Here is a 25,391-nt window from a genome sequence, read left to right as displayed (position 1 = left end):
TCGTCGTTGTTGTCGTTGTTATTGTCGCTGTTATTGTCGTTGTTGTCGTTGTTATTGTCGCTGTTATTGTCGTTGTTATTGTTGCTGTTATTGTCGCTGTTATTGTCGTTGTTATTGTCGTTGTTGTCGTTGTTATTGTCGCCGTTATTGTCGCTGTTATTGTCGCTGTTATTGTCGTTGTTGTCGTTGTTATTGTCGCTGTTATTGTCGCTGTTATTGTCGCTGGGCCGCGGTGTTTCTCTCTCCTCCTCTCTCCCGGCCGGTTCCCTGCACTGAACCCTGCACCCCCGGCTCCCCTAGGTCATCACTTCTGCGAAGCCCCTTGGGATGGTGGTTATATTTAGCTGCTGTATAACATTTAAATTGGTGTTGTTGTTGAGACAGACACGGACTGAACCGCGCACGCACCCGGACCGAAAGAGCAATGCGCAGAGACGGGGAGACGGCAAACGAGGATTCGGACCGCGACGGACAAGAGACAGGGGGACACAGTTTGAGGCAGACAAACAGAAAGACTACGGGACAAGGAGATGGATTGAGACATGGAGACAACAGAGAAAAAGACTTGAATGGGAAAACAAATTGAGACAAAGACACACACTGTCAATAACTCGGATACACAGGGAGACAGACACTCACACACGGAGACAGACAGCTGAGACAGAGACAGGAACTAGATTGTGATAGGAAAGCAGACTCAGACAGGGAGACAGACTGAGATGGGAGCACAGACTGGGAAAGTCACACACAGCCAATGGCTCAGATACAAAAAGACAGAGAAACTTGCACAAGGTGACTAAAAACAGGGAGACAGAGAGACAGGGAGACAGGGAACCTGACTGAGAGAGGTGTACAGACTTAGACAAGGAGAAAGATCAAGGCAGGAATACAAACGGAGACGGGGAGACAGATAAGAGACAGGGAGACAGCAGACAGAGAACCTGACTGAGAGAGGTGTACAGACTTAGACAAGGAGAAAGATCAAGGCAGGAATACAGACGGAGACGGGGAGACAGATAAGAGACAGGGAGACAGCAGACAGAGAACCTGACTGAGAGAGGTGTACAGACTTAGACAAGGAGAAAGATCAAGGCAGGAATACAAACGGAGACGGGGAGACAGATAAGAGACAGGGAGACAGCAGACAGAGAACCTGACTGAGAGAGGTGTACAGACTTAGACAAGGAGAAAGATCAAGGCAGGAATACAAACGGAGACGGGGAGACAGATAAGAGACAGGGAGACAGCAGACAGAGAACCTGACTGAGAGAGGTGTACAGACTTAGACAAGGAGAAAGATCAAGGCAGGAATACAAACGGAGACGGGGAGACAGATAAGAGACAGGGAGACAGCAGACAGAGAACCTGACTGAGAGAGGTGTACACACGGAGACGGCGAGCGCTCACATGATGGTGTAGAAGTCGTCGTCGACGAGGATCATGTCGGCCGCCTCCTTGCACACGTCCGTGCCGCTGCGTCCCATCGCCACGCCGATGTCCGCGGCCCTGAGCGCCACGGCGTCGTTCACCCCGTCGCCCGTCATCCCCACCACCTCCCCGTTCTTCTGCAGCGCCTGCGGGGCCCCGGCGTGGAGAGCCGCCCGCCCGTCGGTCGGCCGAGCGTTCGCCGCCCGCGTCGTCACCGCGCGAAGGTAAAGGGGCGCGGCCCCGCGGTGGCTCGCCACCCCTTCCCCCTACACTCCCACGCTAGTCAGACTTCTCGGAAAAGATCGGAGTAGCCACACTTTGCCGCACCGCACGCGACCTGCCGATCGCCGTGCGCGGCGTGACCCGTTCGCACACTGCTGGGCGGACAGAGGCGGGTGGGCGGGGGGCAGATTTCATAAACCTGCCCCGCCGGGTCAACTTCCTCGCCGGGGGATCGAATCGGCGACCTTCTGGACGGCAGGCGCAGAGTTCCGACCGTTACACTGCGGCAGAGTCCCCACCCGCTGCGCGTGTTTCATAAAATGTTTTAATATTTTCCCCCGATGTCATCCCGTCTCGTACGCACTGTTTGTGTACTCCGCGACGTTTGCCGTGCGAGACCGTGGAGATGGAGCAGCGGGAGCGGCCCAGGCAACTCCTACAGTGCCGAGTATTTTTGCGGAGTGCTCATCGTCAGGGAAACAATCGCGATGCACGCACGCACCCAGGCGGGGGACGCGTCCGTGGAGATTGCTCACGAGGCCCCGTGACGCGGAGATTCTGTGGGACATCGCCATCTGGGGGTCGCCGTCCGAGTCTCGTGCTCACCGACTCGTTTATATCATTATTCATCCGCTCCGTCTTGTTCGTAAAATGTTAGAATCGCACCCAATCGTAATGCGAGCATATCATTTGTATAAACGGTAAATGACAGATTAATACCCACAATCCAGTGCCCGCATCACGAGCGTAAGAAGCAATTTCAGTCGGTGATTCATAAGTGATTTTTTTTAGTTCGGCCAAGGAATGACGTGTTCTAATTTGCGTCGTAAGACCCTCCCCCCCCCCCACCTTAACATTGGCCGCGGAAAATCTGCACGTCAAGTTCAGCCGATGATCGGTGCATCGTCAACACGTGGCACGCGTCGGAACCGCACCGCGCGCCCCTGTCTGTCCAACGGACGTCTGAAGCCGCGACAGCGACAGCACGCCGTTCACGCCGCGGCCGGGGGCTCCGGCACGGCAAGCGCCGGCGGCACGACGGCACGGCCAGCGCCGGCGGCGCGACGTCACGAGCATTCCAAACGCCGCCGGGAGCGGCCCTTCGGCGGTCGCGACGCCACGGGCCGTGAGCGGCGAGCTCGCGCGTCGCTCACGACTCCGCCGCCTCATTAACGGAGCTTCAAAAGCCTCTCGCCCGACAGGCCGACGCGCGCGGCACGGACGCGTCGTGTGCGGGGTCAGCGCCGTTTGTTTCTCGGGTCGCGCGTCCCTTTAATGAGGCACGGGGCAAGCGGCGAGGCATTCTCATCAGACGAAAGCTCCATCACCTGGCGCCGCCGGCCCCGAGATCTCTGTGCCGCTGCGCTCGCCCCGTGGGGGGAAAAAATGCGAAACGTTTTGGCAACAAAACGCCAAGCAGACAGCATCCACAAACAACGATGTATAATTGGCCGGTGCAATTCGACGCTTAGGCTTCGTAATAAAACGAGGTTCACGTTAAAATACGTAGGGGCAGCGGGGTAACGAGCAGAGCGGAACACCGAGCTGCCGTGAGCCGTGTGGCACGTCCACCGACGTGCAACGAAACAACCAGCGGGGAAGGGAGACGAGGCTAACGGACAGCCGGCGGCCCGGGAGCTGCTGCCACCAGGAGCTGCGATTGCAACAAGGAAAGACTGGACACTGCGCAGTGAGCGATGGGCACTGAGCACAGGGGACTAGTGACTGGGCCCATGGCACAGGGTGCAGACTGAATGTACCTTTACGATCTTGAGCTTGTGCCTGGGGCTAGCTCGGTAGAACACGGACACCTGCAGCACAACAAAGGCGGACGCAATTCACAATCAAGGAAGAAAAATCACGCACGCGCATGGATTCTGTAACGCCTTCCGACACGCGTTTTTCCTCGGAAGTATTGAGTAGCGGTGTGGATGCCGACAGGCAGCCGTCAGGGCAATATGCATTTGCATATTCCAGTTAAGTCCTTTGTGTGCTGGTTTTTATCTGAAAGTTGCGGGTCACCCTATACTTAGCATGGCTGGTGTCCTTGTGTTTAAGCACTCAACTCCCGACCGCCATCGTCGTGAGATTAAGATTCGATATTTACCGACGAATTGATACGCGCCGACACCCCTAACGTCAGCGACGGCGGCACCGCAGCTCCGATTCCGATGCACGGCTAACATCAGTGGCGAGCCAAGTGCGACCCGCCCGGTCCCGGGCACCATGGCACGCTTGGGCAACCCCCAGAGCCGACGCGGCGCGGAGAGCTTTTCATCCACCAGTGGAGGGACGACAGGCTAAACGTGTTACGCAAGAGACACGCCGCGACACCTTTAACCGATAAACCCTCAACAGCTCCACGTGAGGAAGAGCACGCGGGGCCGAGTTCAGCGGTAGAGTGCGACAGAGAGGCCGTGGGAAACCCGGACACGCTGGACGTCGCCGCACATCTAGAGAGAGAGAGGGGGCGACGCATGGCTGGCGGGAGTGGCGCACGCAGTCAATTTTGGAGTGGCCAAATTGACTCCACCTAAGGACTGCCACTCAATTTGGGAATTAAAAACCGTTTGTGTAGATATTCTGTGTTGTGAAATTTTGTACATCTGTCGTGTCAGGGATTATCGTTTACAATACTCATTATTTAAACATTAAAATATATATTTGCCATAAAATATAACTGCTGGATGACGGCCTCCCCAAGCCGGCGCGATCCTGCGATGTAAGAATCCACGTAGCACCTGCAGACGAGCCGATTTCAGTGCTCCATCTCCACGCTAGACGTTACATCCTTCGGCTGCCACCCTATCATTATCCCAGCCAGCGCCATATCCTGCCTGAGCGCGCCCACACGTAACACGTTGCACGTGTTGATCATTTTATCGGTCGTCTAAATATTTGAGGGTGGCCTCTGGTAGCAACTGAGTGGGGGTGTCGGTCTGGCGGGGGGTGGGTGGGGGGGGACGCGTGCTCGTCCTCACCTTGCGGATGATCTGGGAGAGTTGCGTCGTCTCCATCAGGTCCATCTCCTCCCCGGAGATGGCGGCTCCGCCGCCATTGGAGGACAGCCCGAGGCGGTTGGCTGCCGCGAAAATCACGAAGCCACGGTCAGCGGGACGGCCACGAGGGGACCTCCGTCTCAACAACGGACCACGGCGCAACGGAACTCGCGCGCACGTTGACGGCACGGCCGCCAACTGCGACCCCGCCGAAGATGGGACGAGCGCGCGCCCGGACGCCGGCGCCGCCGTCCGCGCCGCACGTTCGCTTGTGCCCGTCACCCCCGTACCTATGGCGACGGCGGTCTCCATGGAGTCGCCGGTGACCATTTTGACGGAGACGCCCGAGGAGACGAGGATGGCGACGGACTTGCGCACGCCGGGCCGCGGGGGGTCGATGATGCCCACGAGGCCCAGGAAGGTCAGCTGGCCCAGCTCGGGCCCCGAGGCCATGGCCAGCACTGCAGGGACACACGACCCCACGGCCCGCTCGGTCCCAGCGTGGCCCGGCCGCTCACGCCGAAGGGCAACTCCGAGCCACCGACAGTTGCTCGCAGTCACTCACAGTTGCTTACACGCTCTCTCATTCACTAGCGGTCAGTGCCGGTTGTTCCTGGTGACCCCCAGGTATTCCCCATGACTCTCAAGCACTCCCAGTCACTGCCAATGACCACTTGGGATAGCGACGACTTGGGGTGGCCTTTATCCAGCATTGCTTATGCTGATGATGCTGATGAGAACTGCGAGCAGTCACACTCATCTTCGTCACGATGCCCGAGGCCGGTATTTACGCATGACATGTTTAGCGGAAGAATTTGGGGGAGCAGGGGTTGGGGGGGGGGGGAAGGGGGCTGACCGCGTAGGCCGCTGGCGCCCATGTAGGTCTCCTCCTGCTTGTAGAGCACCAGCTGCTGGGCGGACAGCGGCAGCGTGTGCCCCTGGCCACGGAAGGAGCAGCACATGTCGATGACGCGCTCGAATGCGCCCTTCACGAAGTAGACCTCCGCCTTGTCCTGCGCACCGCACTGCACACACAGCTCGCCCGATCGGCACGGCGCCCTGACACCGCACGAGCAGCTCGCCCGTCGGCACGGCGCGCCACTCCACCCGCCGGTAGAAGCTCCACCGCCACTTAACACGAAACTATTTTTATCTTACCAGGTAAGGCCCACTGAGCTAGATAGCTTTTTTTCAGAAGTGACCTGGCCACAAATGATAGCTCAACGAGAAGTGGCTTATCACGTGGAAATTTACAGCAGCCAAATACTCTGAACGCGTGATGCTAATGCTAAATGTGGAGGGAAAAACCGGAGGATCCGGAGAAAAATCGACGCGACCACAGGGAGAACATGCAAACTCCAAATATACAGCAGGCGTCAGGGTCGGGATTGAACCCACAACCTCCTGTATACGAGGTAAGGGAGTTAAGGTCACGTGACCACGGCGCCGTACTTAGCAAGTCGAGCCGAGCCCTAAACCCTCAGCTAACTTAACTCTAGCCTAACTTGGCTCTCATCTGAACCTACTTAATCCTCACATAAGGCTAACTTGACCCTCGCTCTTACCCTCGTCACCTCCTATCTCCAACCCTGTGGCCTAGCCTCGTACTCGCCTAACTTGTTACTCTACTCATTTATCCAGGGGAACCACACTGAGCCCTTCGGACTCTGTTTGAAGACCTTCCTGCCACATTGGGGTTTATGTGAAGATGTTGTGAGCCAATGAATGATGAGCTGTGTTTATTAAACACGTGAGAGAAAACCGGAGCACCCGGAGATAACCCATAATGCGCGAGGAGGCAACACTATCCCCGTGCAGATGGAAGCAGATGGCGATACGTCCACTTTGCTGTACGGCCTTCTACTGGCACGCCAGGGTACAGGCACCTCCTCGACACCTACCGGTAGAAAGGCGTTTCACACAACATCCGTGGCGGTGATTCACCAACCCTTGCTGCTGCTGCTGCCTCCACAGTGCTGGATCACAGGCAGCAGGCACGCGCAGCAGCAGCAGCCAGCACAGCCACCACCGCCACCCGGCTCACACCAACCTACCTTGAGGCTAACCCCATCCGAAACACAGTTTGTCCGTAATACAACGAAACTCTGTACACTGCCGAGTGTATGGATGTACGTTTAATTTCTTTAGCACCGTACGTAGCAAACCGTGCTAATTGGAGGTGCGGGGTGAAGGAATATGTGCGATCCTTGACCTACGCCTGTGCACGGTGCCTTTAATCCCAAGCAGGGATGGGCGACGGGGGGGGGGGGGGGCGGGCAACGCGTGGCCGCGTGGGGGGGGGGGTGGCTTTACCTGCTTTGTCTTGTGCACGCACTTCACCGCCATCCACTTCTGCTCGGAGCTGAAGGGGATCTCCCTCCTCCTGATGTACTCTCCCCGTACGTCCGCCAGGCCCATCTTTACGGAGGCGTCGCGTTACAGGGCGAGAAGCACAATCACTATCGACACCATCACTAGGCAATGTGATGCGATGAACTGTGACGATCCGTGGTCACGAGTGGATTCAAGGATAGGTTATTTTTGGTCTCAGTTTTGCCGTCTCATCTGTAATGTGTCAAACGAAGCTGTCTCGTTTGCACAATCCCGTTTACTCCGCGAGCTCGGATGTAACAGCAGTGTGCTACATGTATATCATTTCCATGAATTGTAAATAACCGATGCTGAGCGCAAAAATCCATTTTAATCAATGAATCAATGCATCGTTGTGTGCCCAATCATCACCACCACGGCCTGCCAAGGCAAAACAGGCTGCACCCGAGTCAAGAGCCGCATTGCTCACAGGGCTATACCTAATAAATGAAACTAAAACAGGGAACGGAACGGCGTTTCTGGGAACAATCCGGCAGTTAATCACCCATCAATCGGCTTCTAAATGCGGCCAGGGGACCAGAGAACAATGGGCACACGCACGGCGACATCCCACACGGCGTCCCGCGCACTCAATCGAGGCCCCACCCCATGTTAGCCTATGGGTCTCTACATCAGTCTATGGGTCTCGGTGGGGTAGTAAGGTGGTTGGCGTCGGCCCCGGTGCCAGAAATTAATTGAGGGTCGTCCGTCCAATTTTCCCCTCCAATCTTTGTAACCCGGGGCCTGGACTCCTCGGGCTCCTGGGCCCGGGCGCAGTGGCACCACCCACGCACTCGAGAGCCACGTCGCGGACGTCACGCGGTCGTTGCCGTCCACCCGTGGCCTCACCTTCATGGCGAGCACGAGCAGGGCGCCCTCCGTGGGCTGCCCCATCAGGGCCTTGTCGCTGCGGATGATGGCGTCGTTGCAGATGCACCCGGCCTGCACGCGGTTCAGGCCACATGGCTATGAACGTCAGCCCACCGGTCGCACTTCGTTCGGGACGAGCGGGCAGCCCGTCCCCATGAACGGGACGGGGGCGTTGGCATAGGTCCTGGCGCGAGCAATTAATTACGGCCCCCGCCTTCTTCCTAGCCCAAAACCTGGGCCCCAGAGCAGTTGCACCTATTGCACACTCGATAGCTACACCACCGGGATGGGGGCGATGTGATGCTCGCGCTCACACCGTTACCTCAACCCAGGTGATTCACTCACGGACAACCGAGAACTAATTGCATACACGCGTAATAGATGCACGACAATGACCCCGTGTAGCCTTCACAGACTGCTTGGGCAAAAGCAACTACGAAGTCCAGCACGGTAAACTCGTAAGTGATGTGTCAAGCGCCACGCCCGACCGCATTTTTCTCTCCAGTGGTGAAGTTTACACACCGCTCCAAGTAATAATTTGAGGCCGAGTTGACCTAGAAGAGGCCCAAGACTGGTTCAGATAATCGCCACTGGTGTTGAACGTGAGCGGGAAACGAACTCGGGTCGCCGGGTTCGTAGCGCAGCGTGCTAACGGCTGCGCTACAAACTCCACGCTACATCATGTACACACACACAGAGACACACAGAGACAGACAGAGACAGACACAGACACACGTGGGACAGCACTGCGGGTGGCGAGGAGCCTCCCCCCCACCCCCCACCTCGACAACGCTGGCGATGGACGCGTGGGAGTAGCCGTGCACGATCTCCCCCTCCACCCGCACCTCCCCGTCCACGTTGTAGCCCACGCCGGTCACCTGGAGCAAGCGCACGCAGCAAACCACACGCAGCAAACCACGCGCTTACACAACTCCCACAACGAACGGTGGCCGCGCAGCGCCGCACAATTCGCACCAGGGTCAGCCTCGGGTCGGCATAAAGGTCCCCCTCGGGTGAGAGGTCACTGGTCACCTCTGCGTGCAACCCGTCCGCCGTACAGATGTGCGTCGCGGTCATCTCGTTCTTGGTCAGCGTCCCCGTCTTGTCCGAGCAAATCACCGTACAGCAGCCTGCGGTGGACACCGGGGGTGGGGGCGCACAGACACACGCACGGGGTCACATGAGGCCACATGGGACACAGGATCACAGGGGCAGACGAGGAGAAAGGAGCGGACTGGCTCAGCACTGTCGTTGGGGGCCACACTCCCACAGAAACGCAACGAGAGAAGGACAGCAGTGTTCCCGAGGGCCACGCCCACCTCGAAGACGACGGGGGCGTTGTTATGAACTCACGCTGCTCATTGTAATATCACCAATCCCGCTTCTAACCTGCCCCAACGGTGCACGCTCCCAAAGGTTCTTATTGCACTTCGAGTCGGCTTACTGGAGACACTTACCGAGAAAGGGAGCTCAATATTTGTGTCAATCGAAGCATTTAATTTTTAAACGCAGGGTCGCGTGTCGGGGTCGCGTGCCAGGGTCGCGTGCCGGGGTCGCGTGCCGGGGTCGCGTGCCGGGGTCGCGTGCCGGGGTCGTACCCAGAGTCTCCACGGTGGGCAGCTTCTTGACGATGGCTCTCTTCTTGGCCATACGCATGACCCCGAGCGCCAGCGTCACCGTCACCACGATCGGGAGGCCCTCGGGGATGGCGGCCACCGCCAGGCTGCAGCGAGACAAACGGCGTCGCTCGGCTCAAAGCCGGCCACGCGCCGCAGCCGCCGCGACACGCTCTCACCCAGAAGCGTGCCATCGCAAACTCCACCGCCGTACCAATCCAATCCAACACCAGCACACCGCCACAGTGCTGCGCAATGTGCCACCACCGCGCTCTTCACCACAAGCCTCAGTGTCACAGTCGCCATACTGCATCGGCACACCCCCACAGCAACTTCTACCACCAACCCACACCTGTTCCCCTGCAAATCCACCAACTACCCACACCTCCAAGACATCACGACCACACATCACCACCACTAGACATCCAGCCACAAACACCGCCAGTAGGCCCCCACCAGTACACCACCGCCTCTATACACCACACTATCATGCCACTGGCCACAATTGGGGCCATTGCGTGAGCGAGCGTACCTGACGCCGATGGTGAACATGTCCAGGATGTGCTTGCCTTGCAGCCACCCGATGAGCATGATCAAACCTGGACACAGGCACACAAAAGATAAAGATCTCCCTGTAGCCTAAACAGATTGCTGGGGAAAGTGCTGTTCGCGACCACCTCTTAAGGCCGGCACGTCACACGAGGGGGTGGGTGGCCAGCACAACGCCCGGCTGCCTTTGTATCCCCAGCGGCGATGTTTACAACACACCACCGCACCAGGAACTCATTCGAGACTGAGTCGACCTAGGGGAGGCCTAGGACTGGTTCAGATAGTCGCCACTGGTGTTGGCGGCCGTGAGCGGAAATCGAATCCGCACGTGCGAAGACAGTCACACACGCACAGCGCGTGCGCTGCACTGTGCGTGTGGCGAGAGTCACGGCATTGTGTTTGTCGAAGCTGGAGCACAACGCGGAGCTTGGTGTGAGCCACAACTCACCGATGATGCACAGGGAGTAGAAGGAGAGCTGCTTGCCCAGCCGGTCCATGCTCTTCTGCAGCGGGGTCTTCGGGGCCTTCAATGCAAGAAAGCAACACCACGTGACTTGTACGTATTTATTTGTCCTCAATTTGATCGCGATTGCGCTATCGGCGTCACGTCACGAATAATCCGTTCGCATCTCCGGCAGAGCGCCGCGACCTTCGTGTTCCAGAATGGCCCAGCAGAAACGGATATTGCAGCGCTACCTCCGAGATCCCTTCAAACGACCTCCGGTCTAAACGGGGAGCGCACGCGTCACGTGCGGTGCAAGCCGACCCTCACCTCCTCAGCTTGCATCATCTTGAAGACTTCTCCAAACTCCGAATTCTCGCCAGTCCCAATGACAATTCCCTGCCGAGACAAAGCGGCACCGGCGTCGGCGTCCTGGGTCACGCGGGGCGTCCTGGGTCACGCGGGCGTCCTGGGTCACGCGGGGCGTCCTGGGTCACGCGGGGCGTCCTGGGTCACGCGGGGCGTCCTGGGTCACGCGGGGCGTCCTGGGTCACGCGGGGCGTCCTGGGTCACGCGGGGCGTCCTGGGTCACGCGGGCGTCCTGGGTCACGCGGGCGTCCTGGGTCACGCGGGGCGTCCTGGGTCACGCGGGGCGTCCTGGGTCACGCGGGGCGTCCTGGGTCACGCGGGGCGTCCTGGGTCACGCGGGGCGTCCTGGGTCACGCGGGGCGTCCTGGGTCACGCGGGGCGTCCTGGGTCACGCGGGGCGTCCTGGGTCACGCGGGGCGTCCTGGGTCACGCGGGGCGTCCTGGGTCACGCGGGGCGTCCTGGGTCACGGGGGCGTCCTGGGTCACGCGGGGCGTCCTGGGTCACGCGGGGCGTCCTGGGGTCACGCGGGGCGTCCTGGGTCACGCGGGGCGTCCTGGGTCACGCGGGGCGTCCTGGGTCACGCGGGGCGTCCTGGGTCACGCGGGGCGTCTGGGTCACGCGGGGCGTCCTGGGTCACGCGGGGCGTCCTGGGTCACGCGGGGCGTCCTGGGTCACGCGGGGCGTCCTGGGTCACGCGGGGCGTCCTGGTCACGCGGGCGTCCTGGGTCACGCGGGGCGTCCTGGGTCACGCGGGGCGTCCTGGGTCACGCGGGGCGTCCTGGGTCACGCGGGGCGTCCTGGGTCACGCGGGGCGTCCTGGGTCACGCGGGGCGTCCTGGGTCACGCGGGGCGTCCTGGGTCACGCGGGGCGTCCTGGGTCACGGGGGCGTCCTGGGTCACGCGGGGCGTCTGGGTCACGCGGGGCGTCCTGGGTCACGCGGGGCGTCCTGGGTCACGCGGGCGTCCTGGGTCACGCGGGCGCGTCCTGGGTCACGCGGGGCGTCCTGGGTCACCGGGGGCGTCCTGGGTCACGCGGGGCGTCCTGGGTCACGCGGGGCGTCCTGGGTCACGCGGGGCGTCTGGGTCACGCGGGCGTCCTGGGTCACGCGGGGCGTCCTGGGTCACGCGGGGCGTCCTGGGTCACGCGGGGCGTCCTGGGTCACGCGGGGCGTCCTGGGTCACGCGGGGCGTCCTGGGTCACGCGGGGCGTCCTGGGTCACGCGGGGCGTCCTGGGTCACGCGGGGCGTCCTGGGTCACGCGGGGCGTCCTGGGTCACGCGGGGCGTCCTGGGTCACGCGGGGCGTCCTGGGTCACGCGGGGCGTCCTGGGTCACGCGGGGCGTCCTGGGTCACGCGGGGCGTCCTGGGTCACGCGGGGCGTCCTGGGTCACGCGGGGCGTCCTGGGTCACGCGGGGCGTCCTGGGTCACGCGGGGCGTCCTGGGTCACGCGGGGCGTCCTGGGTCACGCGGGCGGTCCTGGGTCACGCGGGGCGTCCTGGGTCACGCGGGGCGTCCTGGGTCACGCGGGGCGTCCTGGGTCACGCGGGGCGTCCTGGGTCACGCGGGGCGTCCTGGGTCACGCGGGGCGTCCTGGGTCACGCGGGGCGTCCTGGGTCACGCGGGGCGTCCTGGGTCACGCGGGGCGTCCTGGGTCACGCGGGGCGTCCTGGGTCACGCGGGGCGTCCTGGGTCACGCGGGGCGTCCTGGGTCACGCGGGCGTCCTGGGTCACGCGGGGCGTCCTGGGTCACGCGGGGCGTCCTGGGTCACGCGGGGCGTCCTGGGTCACGCGGGGCGTCCTGGGTCACGCGGGCGTCCTGGGTCACGCGGGGCGTCCTGGGTCACGCGGGGCGTCCTGGGTCACGCGGGGCGTCCTGGGTCACGCGGGGCGTCCTGGGTCACGCGGGGCGTCCTGGGTCACGCGGGGCGTCCTGGGTCACGCGGGGCGTCCTGGGTCACGCGGGGCGTCCTGGGTCACGCGGGGCGTCCTGGGTCACGCGGGGCGTCCCTGGGGTCACGCGGGGCGTCCTGGGTCACGCGGGGCGTCCTGGGTCACGCGGGGCGTCCTGGGTCACGCGGGGCGTCCTGGGTCACGCGGGGCGTCCTGGGCACGCGGGGCGTCCTGGGTCACGCGGGGCGTCCTGGGTCACGCGGGGCGTCCTGGGTCACGCGGGGCGTCCTGGGTCACGCGGGGCGTCCTGGGTCACGCGGGGCGTCCTGGGTCACGCGGGGCGTCCTGGGTCACGCGGGGCGTCCTGGGTCACGCGGGGCGTCCTGGGTCACGCGGGGCGTCCTGGGTCACGCGGGGCGTCCTGGGTCACGCGGGGCGTCCTGGGTCACGCGGGGCGTCCTGGGTCACGCGGGCGTCCTGGGTCACGCGGGGCGTCCTGGGTCACGCGGGGCGTCCTGGGTCACGCGGGGCGTCCTGGGTCACGCGGGGCGTCCTGGGTCACGCGGGGCGTCCTGGGTCACGCGGGGCGTCCTGGGTCACGCGGGGCGTCCTGGGTCACGCGGGGCGTCCTGGGTCACGCGGGGCGTCCTGGGTCACGCGGGGCGTCCTGGGTCACGCGGGGCGTCCTGGGTCACGCGGGGCGTCCTGGGTCACGCGGGGCGTCCTGGGTCACGCGGGGCGTCCTGGGTCACGCGGGCTTCCTGGGTCACGCGGGGCGTCCTGGGTCACGCGGGGCGTCCTGGGTCACGCGGGGCGTCCTGGGTCACGCGGGGCGTCCCTGGGTCACGCGGGGCGTCCTGGGTCACGCGGGGCGTCCTGGGTCAACGCGGGGCGTCCTGGGTCACGCGGGGCGTCCTGGGTCACGCGGGGCGTCCTGGGTCACGCGGGGCGTCCTGGGTCACGCGGGGCGTCCTGGGTCACGCGGGGCGTCCTGGGTCACGCGGGGCGTCCTGGGTCACGCGGGGCGTCCTGGGTCACGCGGGGCGTCCTGGGTCACGCGGGGCGTCCTGGGTCACGCGGGGCGTCCTGGGTCACGCGGGGCGTCCTGGGTCACGCGGGGCGTCCTGGGTCACGCGGGGCGTCCTGGGTCACGCGGGGCGTCCTGGGTCACGCGGGGCGTCCTGGGTCACGCGGGGCGTCCTGGGTCACGCGGGGCGTCCTGGGTCACGCGGGGCGTCCTGGGTCACGCGGGGCGTCCTGGGTCACGCGGGGCGTCCTGGGTCACGCGGGGCGTCCTGGGTCACGCGGGGCGTCCTGGGTCACGCGGGGCGTCCTGGGTCACGCGGGGCGTCCTGGGTCACGCGGGGCGTCCTGGGTCACGCGGGCGTCCTGGGTCACGCGGGGCGTCCTGGGTCACGCGGGCGTCCTGGGTCACGCGGGGCGTCCTGGGTCACGCGGGGCGTCCTGGGTCACGCGGGGCGTCCTGGGTCACGCGGGGCGTCCTGGGGTCACGCGGGGCGTCCTGGGTCACGCGGGGCGTCCTGGGTCACGCGGGGCGTCCTGGGTCACGCGGGGCGTCCTGGGTCACGCGGGGCGTCCTGGGTCACGCGGGGCGTCCTGGGTCACGCGGGGCGTCCTGGGTCACGCGGGGCGTCCTGGGTCACGCGGGGCGTCCTGGGTCACGCGGGGCGTCCTGGGTCACGCGGGGCGTCCTGGTCACGCGGGGCGTCCTGGGTCACGCGGGGCGTCCTGGGTCACGCGGGGCGTCCTGGGTCACGCGGGGCGTCCTGGGTCACGCGGGGCGTCCTGGGTCACGCGGGGCGTCCTGGGTCACGCGGGGCGTCCTGGGTCACGCGGGGCGTCCTGGGTCACGCGGGCGTCCTGGGTCACGCGGGGCGTCCTGGGTCACGCGGGGCGTCCTGGGTCACGCGGGGCGTCCTGGGTCACGCGGGGCGTCCTGGGTCACGCGGGGCGTCCTGGGTCACGCGGGGCGTCCTGGGTCACGCGGGGCGTCCTGGGTCACGCGGGGCGTCCTGGGTCACGCGGGGCGTCCTGGGTCACGCGGGGCGTCCTGGGTCACGCGGGGCGTCCTGGGTCACGCGGGGCGTCCTGGGTCACGCGGGGCGTCCTGGGTCACGCGGGGCGTCCTGGGTCACGCGGGGCGTCCTGGGTCACGCGGGGCGTCCTGGGTCACGCGGGGCGTCCTGGGTCACGCGGGGCGTCCTGGGTCACGCGGGGCGTCCTGGGTCACGCGGGGCGTCCTGGGTCACGCGGGGCGTCCTGGGTCACGCGGGGCGTCCTGGGTCACGCGGGGCGTCCTGGGTCACGCGGGGCGTCCTGGGTCACGCGGGGCGTCCTGGGTCACGCGGGGCGTCCTGGGTCACGCGGGGCGTCCTGGGTCACGCGGGGCGTCCTGGGTCACGCGGGGCGTCCTGGGTCACGCGGGCGTCCTGGGTCACGCGGGGCGTCCTGGGTCACGCGGGGCGTCCTGGGTCACGCGGGGCGTCCTGGGTCACGCGGGGCGTCCTGGGTCACGCGGGGCGTCCTGGGTCACGCGGGGCGTCCTGGGTCACGCGGGGCGTCCTGGGTCACGCGGGGCGTCCTGGGTCACGCGGGGCGTCCTGGGTCACGCGGGGCGTCCTGGGTCACGCGGGGCGTCCTGGGTCACGCGGGGCGTCCTGGGTCACGCGGGGCGTCCTGGGTCACGCGGGGCGTCCTGGGTCACGCGGGGCGTCCTGGGTCACGCGGGGCGTCCTGGGTCACGCGGGCGTCCGTGGGGTCACGACGGGGCGTCCTGGGTCACGCGGGGCGTCCCTGGGTCACGCGGGGCGTCCTGGGTCACGCGGGGCGTCCTGGGTCACGCGGGGCGTCCTGGGTCACGCGGGGCGCCTGGGTCACGCGGGGCGTCCTGGGTCACGCGGGGCGTCCTGGGTCACGCGGGGCGTCCTGGGTCACGCGGGGCGTCCTGGGTCACGCGGGGCGTCCTGGGTCACGCCGGGCGTCCTGGGTCACGCGGGGCGTCTGGGTCACGCCGGGCGTCCTGGGTCACGCCGGGCGTCCTGGGTCACGCCGGGCGTCCTGGGTCACGCCGGGCGTCCTGGGTCACGCCGGGCGTCCTGGGTCACGCCGGGCGTCCTGGGTCACGCCGGCGTCCTGGGTCACGCCGGGCGTCCTGGGTCACGCCGGGCGTCCTGGGTCACGCCGGGCGTCCTGGGTCACGCCGGGCGTCCTGGGTCACGCCGGGCGTCCTGGGTCACGCCGGGCGTCCTGGGTCACGCCGGGCGTCCTGGGTCACGCCGGGCGTCCTGGGTCACGCCGGGCGTCCTGGGTCACGCCGGGCGTCCTGGGTCACGCCGGGCGTCCTGGGTCACGCCGGGCGTCCTGGGTCACGCCGGGCGTCCTGGGTCACGCCGGGCGTCCTGGGTCACGCCGGGCGTCCTGGGTCACGCCGGGCGTCCTGGGTCACGCCGGGGCGTCCTGGGTCACGCGGGCGTCCTGGGTCACGCCGGGCGTCCTGGGTCACGCCGGGCGTCCTGGGTCACGCCGGGCGTCCTGGGTCACGCCGGGCGTCCTGGGTCACGCCGGGCGTCCTGGGTCACGCCGGGGCGTCCTGGGTCACGCCGGGCGTCCTGGGTCACGCCGGGCGTCCTGGGTCACGCCGGGCGTCCTGGGTCACGCCGGGCGTCCTGGGTCACGCCGGGCGTCCTGGGTCACGCCGGGCGTCCCTGGGTCACGCCGGGCGTCCGGGTCACGCCGGGCGTCCTGGGTCACGCCGGGCGTCCTGGGTCACGCCGGGCGTCCTGGGTCACGCCGGGCGTCCTGGGTCACGCCGGGCGTCCTGGGTCACGCCGGGCGTCCTGGGTCACGCCGGGCGTCCTGGGTCACGCCGGGCGTCCTGGGTCACGCCGGGCGTCCTGGGTCACGCCGGGCGTCCTGGGTCACGCCGGGCGTCCTGGGTCACGCCGGGCGTCCTGGGTCACGCCGGGCGTCCTGGGTCACGCCGGGCGTCCTGGGTCACGCCGGGCGTCCTGGGTCACGCCGGGCGTCCTGGGTCACGCCGGGCGTCCTGGGTCACGCCGGGCGTCCTGGGTCACGCCGGGCGTCCTGGGTCACGCCGGGCGTCCTGGGTCACGCCGGGCGTCCTGGGTCACGCCGGGCGTCCTGGGTCACGCCGGGGCGTCCTGGGTCACGCCGGGCGTCCTGGGTCACGCCGGGCGTCCTGGGTCACGCCCGGGCGTCCTGGGTCACGCCGGGCGTCCTGGGTCACGCCGGGCGTCCTGGGTCACGCCGGGCGTCCTGGGTCACGCCGGGCGTCCTGGGTCACGCCGGGCGTCCTGGGTCACGCCGGGCGTCTGGGTCACGCCGGGCGTCCTGGGTCACGCGGGCGTCCTGGGTCACGCGGGGCGTCCTGGGTCACGCGGGGTCCTGGGTCACGCGGGGCGTCCTGGGTCACGCGGGGCGTCCTGGGTCACGCGGGGCGTCCTGGGTCACGCCGGGGCGTCCTGGGTCACGCGGGGCGTCCTGGGTCACGCGGGGCGTCCTGGGTCACGCGGGGCGTCCTGGGTCACGCGGGGCGTCCTGGGTCACGCGGGGCGTCCTGGGTCACGCGGGGCGTCCTGGGTCACGCGGGCGTCCTGGGTCACGCGGGGCGTCCTGGGTCACGCGGGGCGTCCTGGGTCACGCGGGGCGTCCTGGGTCACGCGGGGCGTCCTGGGTCACGCGGGGCGTCCTGGGTCACGCGGGGCGTCCTGGGTCACGCGGGGCGTCCTGGGTCACGCGGGGCGTCCTGGGTCACGCGGGGCGTCCTGGGTCACGCGGGGCGTCCTGGGTCACGCGGGGCGTCCTGGGTCACGCGGGGCGTCCTGGGTCACGCGGGGCGTCCTGGGTCACGCGGGGCGTCCTGGGTCACGCGGGGCGTCCTGGGTCACGCGGGGCGTCCTGGGTCACGCGGGGCGTCCTGGGTCACGCGGGCGTCCTGGGTCACGCGGGGCGTCCTGGGTCACGCGGGGCGTCCTGGGTCACGCGGGGCGTCCTGGGTCACGCGGGGCGTCCTGGGTCACGCGGGCGTCCTGGGTCACGCGGGCGTCCTGGGTCACGCGGGCGTCCTGGGTCACGCGGGGCGTCCTGGGTCACGCGGGCGTCCTGGGTCACGCGGGGCGTCCTGGGTCACGCGGGGCGTCCTGGGTCACGCGGGGCGTCCTGGGTCACGCGGGGCGTCCTGGGTCACGCGGGGCGTCCTGGGTCACGCGGGGCGTCCTGGGTCACGCGGGGCGTCCTGGGTCACGCGGGGCGTCCTGGGTCACGCGGGGCGTCCTGGGTCACGCGGGGCGTCCTGGGTCACGCGGGGCGTCCTGGGTCACGCGGGGCGTCCTGGGTCACGCGGGGCGTCCTGGGTCACGCGGGGCGTCCTGGGTCACGCGGGGCGTCCTGGGTCACGCGGGGCGTCCTGGGTCACGCGGGGCGTCCTGGGTCACGCGGGGCGTCCTGGGTCACGCGGGGCGTCCTGGGTCACGCGGGGCGTCCTGGGTCACGCGGGGCGTCCTGGGTCACGCGGGGCGTCCTGGGTCACGCGGGGCGTCCTGGGTCACGCGGGGCGTCCTGGGTCACGCGGGGCGTCCTGGGTCACGCGGGGCGTCCTGGGTCACGCGGGGCGTCCTGGGTCACGCGGGGCGTCCTGGGTCACGCGGGGCGTCCTGGGTCACGCGGGGCGTCCTGGGTCACGCGGGGCGTCCTGGGTCACGCGGGGCGTCCTGGGTCACGCGGGGCGTCCTGGGTCACGCGGGGCGTCCTGGGTCACGCGGGGCGTCCTGGGTCACGCGGGGCGTCCTGGGTCACGCGGGGCGTCCTGGGTCACGCGGGGCGTCCTGGGTCACGCGGGGCGTCCTGGGTCACGCGGGGCGTCCTGGGTCACGCGGGCGTCCTGGGTCACGCGGGGCGTCCTGGGTCACGCGGGGCGTCATGGGTCACGCGGGGCGTCATGGGTCACGCGGGGCGTCATGGGTCACGCGGGGCGTCATGGGTCACGCGGGGCGTCATGGGTCACGCGGGGCGTCATGGGTCACGCGGGGCGTCATGGTGTCACGCGGGGCGTCATGGGTCACGCGGGGCGTCATGGGTCACGCGGGGCGTCATGGGTCACGCGGGGCGTCATGGGTCACGCGGGGCGTCATGGGTCACGCGGGGCGTCATGGGTCACGCGGGGCGTCATGGGTCACGCGGGGCGTCATGGGTCACGCGGGGCGTCATGGGTCACGCGGGGCGTCATGGGTCACGCGGGGCGTCATGGGTCACGCGGGGCGTCATGGGTCACGCGGGGCGTCATGGGTCACGCGGGGCGTCATGGGTCACGCGGGGCGTCATGGGTCACGCGGGGCGTCATGGGTCACGCGGGGCGTCATGGGTCACGCGGGGCGTCATGGGTCACGCGGGGCGTCATGGGTCACGCGGGGCGTCATGGGTCACGCGGGGCGTCATGGGTCACGCGGGGCGTCATGGGTCACGCGGGGCGTCATGGGTCACGCGGGGCGTCATGGGTCACGTGGGGGTGGAAGGCGCCGGGGCTCGCCGCGCGACCGCATCACGGCTCAAACAACACCACCACCACGACCACGACGTAGTGTCTACACAGATCCCGCCCACCCTCACACGGTCATCGGTCGCAGCGTGGCGAGCACAGCCTCTTGCCAATCCACCGGTCAGATGGAGACTTCACCACGCTGGTCAGTTCGGGTCTGTGAAGTCTGGTGTGAGGCGGTACACGAGATCGGTTCACGCATCGAAATGGATGCTAGCAGTGGCCGGGAACCGAACTCGGGTTACCGAGTTTGAAGCGCAATGGCACAAGATGAAAATATTCGGCGTCGCGACCCTGAAGCGCTCGAGCAGGCGTAGAACCGTGCGGTAGATTTGGAGCACTGCGGGGCGCTGCCATGGTCGGGAGAGGTGGGGGTCGAGGGACATCGCGGTTGGCATGGTCGGTCTGTTTCTCCCTGGGCCCTGGTGGCGAGAAGCGACCACTCCTAGGTCAGAGCAGAGGCCTCTGCCACCTCGAGGGACCGGGCCAAGGAAACGACTGTGTCCGAGAGCAAGGAGGGCGGCTGATGATGAGGTTATGGTGAGGACTGTTATTATAAGCATCATCCTCATCATCATAATTATTGTCATCATCATCGTCGTCGCCATTGTCCTGGGGGCACGTCTGACGCTTTGGCATTATCCTCATCACCTCTTGCGTTTGCACAACGTCTGGTGCTGCCTGTCGCAGACGCTACGTTCATCATCATCATGAGTCAGCTGCTCTCGGGCTGACATCTCTTCCTTGTCCTTTCCGACAGGTCCCGCAGGAGGCTGCTAGCAAGTCCCCTCTGCTCTCCGAGTAGCACGGCCAAACCATTGCAGCAGCTTTCCTGCTCCCTGCGGCCACCGCGAGTGTTCGTGCAGCTCTCCGATGCATTTGTGGGTTTGTGCCGCTGCCAGCACGTCGAGCGAAACGTCGGATATCGTGCCGAACAACGCGCGGCGCAACCCGTCACATCGGAGAGCTATGCGGCGCAACGTGAAAACCCACGCAAGTACTGTCCGTGTGCCCCAATCCTCAACCAGCACCGCACCAGCGGACCCATCTGTGTGTTGCCGTCAGGTTCAAGTCACCTGCGAATCGGTGAAGTGATGCGGAATTGAAGTGAACATTTAGGAGACCCCCAGGTGCCACTGTGCAGAGGCCACAATGCCAAACAAAAAACACGAAGCCAGCTCCCCACGGCTTCCTCTCCCAGCCCACCCCGACCCAGGCTCATTCAGCCTCAACAAACAACAGCTCTTGTGTATTTGGCTTCACAATGCACTTCTTGGCAAACATCCTTCAGAATACACACCAGTTTCCTCCCCCCCCAGTTTGATGTATTCCACAACAGCTGGTGACTTCTGACTGTTCTGCTGAACGACAAAGAGCACCCGCAGCGTTTGCTTTAATAATCACTTTTCACGGAATGCGTTGCTGGCTCCAGATGCCTCTGGCCGGGTCATGTGGACCCCTAACGACCTCTTGGAAGCCAAGTCCCCGACCGCGTCTCACAATGGAGAGAGTGACGGGCCCGCCGAAACATTCCGGTTTCAAATAGCTGCATAAACACCTGCCTCGGCTTGTTACAGGTGAGGAACGAGATACGGGCGCGCAAGTCCACTACTGGCAACAGCGAGGAGGAGCAGGAGGAGGAGCAGGGAGCCGCAATGCTTTGATGATGCTCCCGACGACACTATCCAGCAGGGTAGAGCGCTTGAGAAAACCGGGCTTTACCACTAATATTGTTATTGGTGAGGCCAGCCAAGGAAGTGTGCTGTGGTGATGAACGGAGTGTTCTGGACAAGCAGGCGCTGAGCAGACCGTTAAAGTCCACAAGTTGCGGAGAAAGTTTCTAGTCCCCACGACCCCCACGGAACCGATGATGACGTTGATGACGATGATTATTCTGATGATGAGACCTGTTCCGCTTCACTCCGGCCACCCCCCCTCCCAACAACTTTGTTAAATGTCACGATTCAGGGTCCTGATGTAATTTAACAATTGTTAAACTTAAATCTTGACTTAAAGCTTTCATGACTGCAGGAATTCATATTCTTTGGGTCTTTCGTAGATAGGTTCAAAGAAAGTAACAAAAATAACAAAAAACTACGACATTTCCATCGCAAGCGGTCGTCATCAGGAGGGGAAAAAAGGGATGATGACCGCGTGCGTTGCGATAGAAACGTCGTAGTTTTTTGTTATTTTTGTTATTTTCTTTGAACCTATCTACGTGACTTTACCGAAAGACCCAAAGAGTAATTGTTCAACTTGTCTAATTTTTACTTACTCATTCGCATTGATTCTTGGTTTTTCTCGCTCTGGTCTTTTACAAATCTGTCCACTGCATTGGCCTCAATGCAAGATTCGCATATCATAGACATTCGTCAATCCACTGCCGGACACGCGCTTCCAAATGCCACGTAGATCAATGGGGTCACTTGACCATACTTCACCACGCTGCCCAGTGGGGGCCGGTGGGGAAGGGGGGGCTCGGGACCGGTTCAGATATCACTCGCCACCGATCTTAGCCGCCGCGGCAGGGAATCGAACTCAGGCGGCCATCATCACAGCGCAGGGCGCCAAGCACTCCGCCGCCACTCCACGCACGTGTAATTTTAAAATAGTTAATAAGCACGGGTTCCATTCTTGTTTCGTTTGAATAGTGGAATCGAAGAGGCCGCCCCTGGCCTCCTGCTGTGCCTGCTGTGCCGCTGCTGCCGGGTGTTTGTAGTTGCGCCCTCGCGGTGCAATAATAACAACAGAGCGGCGCCTTCCTTTCCACGCCCGTACAGTTTGGGTTTGAACGGACGCCAAATGCACACAAGGGGCAACGGAAAACCAACCTCGGCAATAATAATACAGAAGTAATAATGACGCGATTCATAACGCGCGCCGTTTTTTTTTTATCGCGAACAGCGACCGCGACTTTCAAACCGCGCTCGACACGGAAGGCGGATGGATGGTTGCCCGCACGGGCGCCGCCACGGTAGGCACAAGTGAGCAAGCGCTGCGCCCGTGGGTCGCTCCGGCTGCGGCGCTTCATAGCGGCGCCCCAAGCACGGCACGCGGGCGCGCGGCGACGAGAGTCGGACGGAGAGGGCAGCGCCGCCGGCGTCCCGCTCCGCTTACGTTTTTTTTGTTACTTTTACGCAGTTGCCGAGCACAGCCTCTAAGGCCCAAAACTTCAAACGGCCAGAAACAAACAGCGCGATCCAAGTCGTAATGGATTAGGAGCGTAACGCGACGGTCCCTGAATTGGGCAAGGTCATTGTCATAAGATCTGTTGGGGGAAAGAGACGACGATGGGAAGAGATTCCAAAGTTGAGCAGTGCAAGGGAAGAAGCAGAAAGGGGAACATTGTGACCTGCGGTGTGGTGAGTGAGTGGGAGAATGACCGGATGAGAGAGTTGAGTGTGTGAGAGCGTGAATAGGTGGCAGAGGGTGTGGGAGAGTGTGCGAGTGTGTGGCTGAGTAAGCGTGTCGTTTTTGGCCTTGTGCTGTAAGAACGGTGCTAATACCAAATGAACTAATGATGATGTTGATGGTGGTAGTGGTGTGACTGCTGCATGCATGGGTGTTTGCTGCCGTGAATAGGAGGTAGGGCTCCAATCTCACAGATCTTCACACGGAGCAGCAAATAAGCGCCACGGTTACACCGCACAAACAGCTTGACAGAGTAATTAAAATTAATTTGCATGAAAAATTATCTTTGAATGTTTTTTTTTTTATCACACTGCCACGCTGACAACTTCAGTGCACAGGCGGATTATCAAAGCCGGCTTCTGATGTCTCCGCTAGGGCCGGCGAGCTCGTGGCACAGCGCTCCGCGGCCGCCCAAATGGCCGCTTTCATCTCCCTCCCCGCAGCCTCCAACCGCTGGGCTCTCTCTCCGCAGCCGCCACGGCAATTAGGGCGCTTCGGCATCACCCGGAGCCTCGCGTGTAGCCCCGGAGCGCCGGGGTAAGGCTGCAGGGGGATGAGGGCCCCACCCCCCCCCGCGCATTGGTGAAGGCTCAGCACCCCCTTCTGGCAGGCAAAAGCCCATGGCACCGTTACTCAACTCCCCCCACCTGAGTTTGCGTATACCCCTCCCTCTTTTAAACAAGGTCACTCTACAGGGCTGCTCACAAGTGGAAAAAAACAGATGGCATCGTGGCCTCGGCTGGCTTGCAGGGCCTGTGATATTTACTCTCGTGAGTAGACTTAAGGTGGGAATAAATGTTCCGTACGAGGACAGAAAAATAAACAACGCGTGCGGTGAGGTTTGGACGACGGCACTCCAGGGCCGAACGCTTCAACTCCACGAAGCGCGGCGGCGGCTTGCTCCTTTCTCCGCGGCCGGTCTTCCCGCACGCGACGCTCGTCTCGCTCGCGGGAGAAATTAAGAGCCGACTGATGCGCAGGCAACGCGATTGTAACGAGCGGGCGGGCGGAGCGAGGACGCTCGTTAGCGGGAACCCAACGCGCCCTTCCGGCTGAGTAGGTAGGGATCCGAGTTATTAAGGATGCGAATGAGTAAGATGTGAGCGCCCGAGTGCGGATGCGAGTTGGCGAGCGAGTGATTTAGTAGGGACGTGTGTGAGCACAGCGATTCATAGGGCGACGTAAGTGAGCGAGTCATTCAATGGAGATGCGAGTGAGTGAGCGAGTGGGGATGTGAGCAAGCGAGCGACCGAGCCGGCATGGGACGGGCGCCGGCCGGTCGGCGTGGATCGCCGCACGCACCTTGCCCTTGCCGCAGCGCACCAGCGTGCCCATGAAGGCGATGTTGGTGCGCGCCGCCATGTCGCCGTTGAGGCCCCGCGCCACGGTGGACGTCGTCTTTCTGCTGGGCTCCGTCTCGCCGGTGAAGCTCGACTCGTCGATGGACAGGTCGATCGACTGCACGGAGACAACGGGGAACATCCCAGCCCCCCATGGGACCGGCGTCAGGGTGACCGCCAGCGTAGGAGGCGCTCGCCGCAATGCCACGGCAGCTCAAGGCCCCCAGCATTACAAGTTGAGGTTTCAGGTTGATTTTGTGTAACCAGGTGAAATTTCAAGAGACCACAGGTGAGTGTCTCATGCGTAAGTGTGACCTGGGGGGGGCATCGGCCTGCCAGGAGGGGGGGGGGGCGATGATTGCTGCTGTGTGTACAGTACAATTGAGTAATTCGCAGTGTAATATCGGGCGATCTGTGACGTCCTCTGAAGCGGTTACGGTTAGTACACCCAGCGCATAAATTAACCAGGGCGGCCGCCGAATTTGAACCGTGACCCTCCGCAGCAAGCAGTGAACGCGCTACCGCTTGGCCACGTCACATCCCAACCAGTCTAGTGCGCAGCTTCAGTCTGAGATACCATTTGGACCACCTGGTAAGGATACTTGAACACTGCTTGAACTATGGGGCACAAACGACTATCGCAGCAGCAATACGACCCCCACGTGGCCACGTCACCGCGTCGTGACAGAAGCGAGGCCTACCTCATAGAGGCGAAGGTCAGCGGGGACACGGTCGCCCACGGAGAGCGTGACGGTGTCGCCCGGCACCAGCTCACGCGCCAGCAGCTTTTCCATGCGGCCTTCGCGGACACTGTGGTCACAAGACGCCAGTCACGAACGTTCAGCCCAGGCTGGGAGTCTGCCGCTATAGGATCTGGGGTGCAGCACCCAGTTGCTACCTCACCGCGGCACCGGATAGAGTTCAGAGTGAAGCGGCAGTCACGGTGACCGATGATCCGAGCGCTCACCGATTCACACCGCTTGCTCGCTCACTCACCGGTGAACAGTTCGCCCGCTCATCATCGCTGCTGTCATGGTTACTGTTTCCATGATCATCACTCATTGATTCCTCCACCAAAGTTGAGGACTCACCACCACAAGGTAGGATACAACAATACACCCACGCACCCACCCACCCACACATATTAAACATCCCCTGACGTCATTCGCAAGAGTAGACCATTTGTGTGCGGGCGTCAGGACCATGAGCAAAATTTGAAAATGACACGCAAATTATTCAATTTGGATTATATGCAGAGCAGCCTTCATCGCCCCCTACTACTGGCAGACTCATGCCTCCAGGTCTCTCT

General features: G+C 64.2%; 1 protein-coding gene across 1 annotated transcript; it reads right to left on the bottom strand.

Annotated features, from left to right (window-relative positions):
- Positions 1-6: 6 nt before the first annotated feature.
- LOC142923742 (calcium-transporting ATPase type 2C member 1-like) lies at positions 7-24,922 on the bottom strand. The gene is made up of 15 exons (XM_076064728.1): positions 24,784-24,922; positions 24,045-24,200; positions 10,827-10,895; positions 10,503-10,578; positions 10,038-10,104; positions 9,488-9,612; positions 8,922-9,019; positions 8,672-8,767; positions 7,869-7,961; positions 6,963-7,067; positions 5,506-5,674; positions 4,940-5,110; positions 4,632-4,732; positions 3,411-3,461; positions 7-1,574 (listed from the first exon to the last, which is right to left on the bottom strand). Exons 1-15 carry the CDS (start codon positions 24,874-24,876, stop codon positions 1,404-1,406), a joined length of 1,641 nt encoding a protein of 546 aa, XP_075920843.1. The 5' UTR covers positions 24,877-24,922; the 3' UTR covers positions 7-1,403.
- Between the last annotated feature and the right edge of the window lie 469 nt (positions 24,923-25,391).

Source organism: Petromyzon marinus, unplaced genomic scaffold, assembly GCF_048934315.1.
Source record: "Petromyzon marinus isolate PM22_M1 ecotype Great Lakes invasive population unplaced genomic scaffold, UKy_Petmar_22M1.pri1.0 PM_Scaffold_634, whole genome shotgun sequence".
NCBI classification, from domain to species: Eukaryota; Metazoa; Chordata; class Hyperoartia; order Petromyzontiformes; family Petromyzontidae; genus Petromyzon; species Petromyzon marinus.
This window is presented reverse-complemented; position numbering and strand designations above follow the sequence as displayed.

Excerpts from the sequence above, each read along its gene's own strand:
- LOC142923742 (XM_076064728.1), bottom strand. The coding sequence starts at position 24,876 with ATGGAAAAGCTGCTGGCGCGTGAGCTGGTGCCGGGCGACACCGTCACG. Across the intron at positions 9,613-10,037 it reads ATGTTCACCATCGGCGTCAG|CCTGGCGGTGGCCGCCATCC; the intron begins GTACGCTCGCTC and ends GTCTCGCTGCAG. Across the intron at positions 8,768-8,921 it reads CGGACGGGTTGCACGCAGAG|GTGACCGGCGTGGGCTACAA; the intron begins GTGACCAGTGAC and ends CGCTTGCTCCAG.